This window comes from Anarrhichthys ocellatus, unplaced genomic scaffold (genome assembly GCF_004355925.1).
Source record: "Anarrhichthys ocellatus isolate YVR2014 unplaced genomic scaffold, GSC_Weel_1.0 scaffold634, whole genome shotgun sequence".
NCBI classification, from domain to species: domain Eukaryota; kingdom Metazoa; phylum Chordata; class Actinopteri; order Perciformes; family Anarhichadidae; genus Anarrhichthys; species Anarrhichthys ocellatus.
The window spans coordinates 20,680-24,091 of record NW_022280608.1 but is presented as its reverse complement, the minus strand read 5'-3'; the positions used below and the strand labels follow the sequence as shown (position 1 = coordinate 24,091).

General features: G+C 44.8%; 1 protein-coding gene across 1 annotated transcript; it reads left to right on the top strand.

The window, feature by feature from the left end:
* Positions 1 to 100: 100 nt before the first annotated feature.
* Positions 101 to 3,193, top strand: LOC116376823 (glutamate receptor ionotropic, NMDA 3B-like). The gene has a single exon (XM_031838309.1). It carries the CDS (start codon positions 1,361 to 1,363, stop codon positions 2,357 to 2,359), a length of 999 nt encoding a protein of 332 aa, XP_031694169.1. The 5' UTR covers positions 101 to 1,360; the 3' UTR covers positions 2,360 to 3,193.
* The last annotated feature ends 219 nt before the right edge of the window (positions 3,194 to 3,412 follow it).

Here is a 3,412-nt window from a genome sequence, read left to right as displayed (position 1 = left end):
TAAATATAAATATGTTGGTTTTACATATATATATATATATATATATAGTATGTGTGTATATATATACAGTATATACACTTCCGTATATCAATGTTCTTCTTTTCTTCAACAATAACTATTTTAACAGAGACGAAAGGAGTTTAATTCAGAATAACATGACTAAAACGTGAGAATACCTTTGTCACATTTCTATTTTTAATTCAAGTGTGAGTGACCCTCGTTCATTCTGAAACCACACCCGTGCTTGCAATCGGGCACTAATTATTTTAGATAGCCAATTTTCTATGGGCCCTCTGCAGTCGCAGGAAGCACTGCGATGATCTGCAGGAAACACTGAGATCAAGACAAGCTACAGGTTTGAGGGGTTTTAAAGGTTCAACTGCTGCATTCAGTTTAGTGACAGGAAAGATCAAACACATTGACAGGAAATTAAATTACACTCAGACTGAGAGATAAAAACCTCTGAGGACGGATTATCAGCTGCAGCAGGAGAAAAGAACAAAAGAGATAAAAGAGAGAGCGTGAGGAGAAACAGAAACATGAAGGTTAATATGAAGTCAGATCACAGACTCATCACACTGACATCTGAACGTGAAATGCTTTCAGAGTTATCAGTAAATATAAAGACAGTAACATCAGGTTATTACGTTTGTGGTGTTAAACTTTTTCCATGATGCTAGCACCTAAACAAAATCCCGAGGATACATCCTCTGAGGACCACGAATATTCACTGCATAGTTCAAAACAATCTGCCCAACTGAGACTGTGACTTGAGAAGAGTTGTTAAGTGTGGAACTCTGTCCTGGTTCTAGAAGCACTTTACCCACTCTGTCTGTCTGCTGCTCTGTTTTATTGTGTAAACAAATAAATCTAAATCTGATTTGTGTATTAAAAGAGACTAAACAGCCTACTTTTACAGAAAACCACGGCTTTCTGTAAAGAAAACGAGTACAAGGTTCAACCCCTGTTATTTTGCTCAACAAAAGATCATTTTGCTGTACATCAGTTTGTTTCTCTAGGTTGTGAAATCTTAGAACCTGGATATCTCAAAACCACCCAGAGAACAGATCAAACCTCATCTGGTGTGTGTGTGTGTTAGCTGCCGTTTTCTTTCTTTTTTGTTTTTCTGTCCTACAGGTTCCTGTCCAACACGTCTTTCTCCGGTCTCACAGGTCCAGTACGAGTCCACCAGAACAGGTCTCAGGTCCTCACCTCACAGCGTTTCCACATCTGGAGCTTACGACGGGACGCGCTGGGTCAGCCCACCTGGGTGACGGTGGGCAGTTGGGAGGGAGGCCAGCTGCAGGTGGAGGACCAGGTAGTCTGGCAGGAGGCCAAACCTCGCCACACAACAGATGGCATGAGCGGGAGGACGAAGGGCCGCTGGAGGCCGGGGATGCCGGTGGTGGGGAGTCGGGTTCGGGTGGTCACACTGGTAGAGCATCCCTTCGTTTTCACAAGGGACGTGGACGAAGAGGGCAGCTGCCCAGCCGGACAGTACTGCCTGGACGCCAGCACCAACAGCTCGGAAACATTGGAGAGATTCTTCAGGGAGGTGGCCGGAGGGAACAGCAGCTTCCTGCCTGCAGAGCACAGCAAGTGTTGCTACGGTTACTGCATCGACCTGCTGGAGAAACTGGCCGAGGACCTGGGCTTCGAGTTTGACCTTTACATCGTAGGAGACGGAAAGTACGGAGCGTGGAAGGGGGGGCGCTGGACTGGGCTCGTGGGAGATCTTCTGAACGGACTGGCAGACATGGCCGTAACCTCCTTCAGTATCAACTCCGCTCGGAGCCGAGTGATTGACTTCACCTCGCCCTTCTTCTCCACCAGCCTGGGCATCCTGGTGCGCAGTAAGGACACTGCGGCCCCCATCGGAGCCTTCATGTGGCCCCTGCACTGGTCCATGTGGGTGGGCATCTTCCTGGCGCTGCACATCACAGCTCTCTTTCTCACACTGTACGAGTGGAAGAGTCCATACGGCATGACGCCTCACGGACGCAACAGGGTGAGGGTGTTCTCATACTCGTCTGCTCTCAACCTGTGCTACGCCATCCTGTTCGGACGCACCGTCTCCTCCAAGACGCCGAAGTGTTGGACAGGTCGGTTTCTGATGAACCTGTGGGCCATCTTCTGCCTGCTGGTGCTGTCCAGCTACACCGCCAACCTAGCAGCAGTCATGGTGGGGGAGAAGACCTTCGAGGAGGTGTCAGGAATCCACGACGCCAAGGTGAGACGAACAAAGTCCCTCAAAGTACTTTTAAAAGCTTTTCTTTCAATTCCACATGTGTCTGTCTTCCAGGGAAGCCAAGTAGAACCAAACTTTGTATGTTTGAACTTCCACTTAAGCTGCATTTAATAACGTCACTCAATACGCAGTTCAGATCAAGTGACATTTTTTGACGAGCCAGTATTTCTCTGTATGACACCGTGTGTAGACTGGACCAGATAGTCGTAGCTGCAGCTCCGTCTGAGCATAAAGCAGAATGACATGTTGTCATATGAACACTAGAACAGTGACAGACAACATATTATAATGCAAATACATCTTGAAATGTATAATTCACTTAAAGCAGCAGTATTGCTCAACGACTGGTAGCATCTCTTGGTGACTCATAGGGCCTTTTTTCTGTTGTCCCCAATGAGGAGAGAGCGTATACATTATATTATATGACACTATCGTTACATTGGTGGGAGCAGATCGGTCGGTCTCTTCTTGGTCTAACGTTAGATTGATGGGGACGAACTCATCTATACAAAGTCTGAAGCAGACAAAACAAACAGATGACAGAACGGAGCTTTTGCCTCTGCTGACTCTGCATTATCATTGATGGTTAGTTCTCCTTTTACCTTTTCTGAAGAAACTCTCCAGTGACGTTTTAACTCACTTACTAAGCTAACAAATACTATTCATAACACTGCTTCTGGTTCTGGTCCATGGCCCGCTGCTCCACAACACCAGGATTACCTCATAATTCATTATTCAGTGTTGGAAATGTAACAGAAATCATAAACATACTGATGAAAATGTCAGATGTGTGTGTGTGTGTTGGCTTCAGTCTTTGCTGCTGAGCGGTGACTCGTTATTCATTTACTTTCTCATTCCTGTCGTGAAATAATTACGCATTAAATCTCTTCTTTGGATCACCTGCCTCGTCCTAATTACACTTTTAATTATGCAGCTGATTGAAGCATGAAACACGTTTGTGAATGTTTAGAGAGTGTGTGTGTGTGCGCAAGAGCTTTTTACTTTTAATGTACAGACGGCATCTTCCAAGGAAACACTGTCAGTCTCTGTTGTTTTATTGTTGTCTGAATATGTAATATACTATAATGTATTATTTTATTTATTTATATATATATACACACACATATATACACACACACATATATACACACACACATATATATA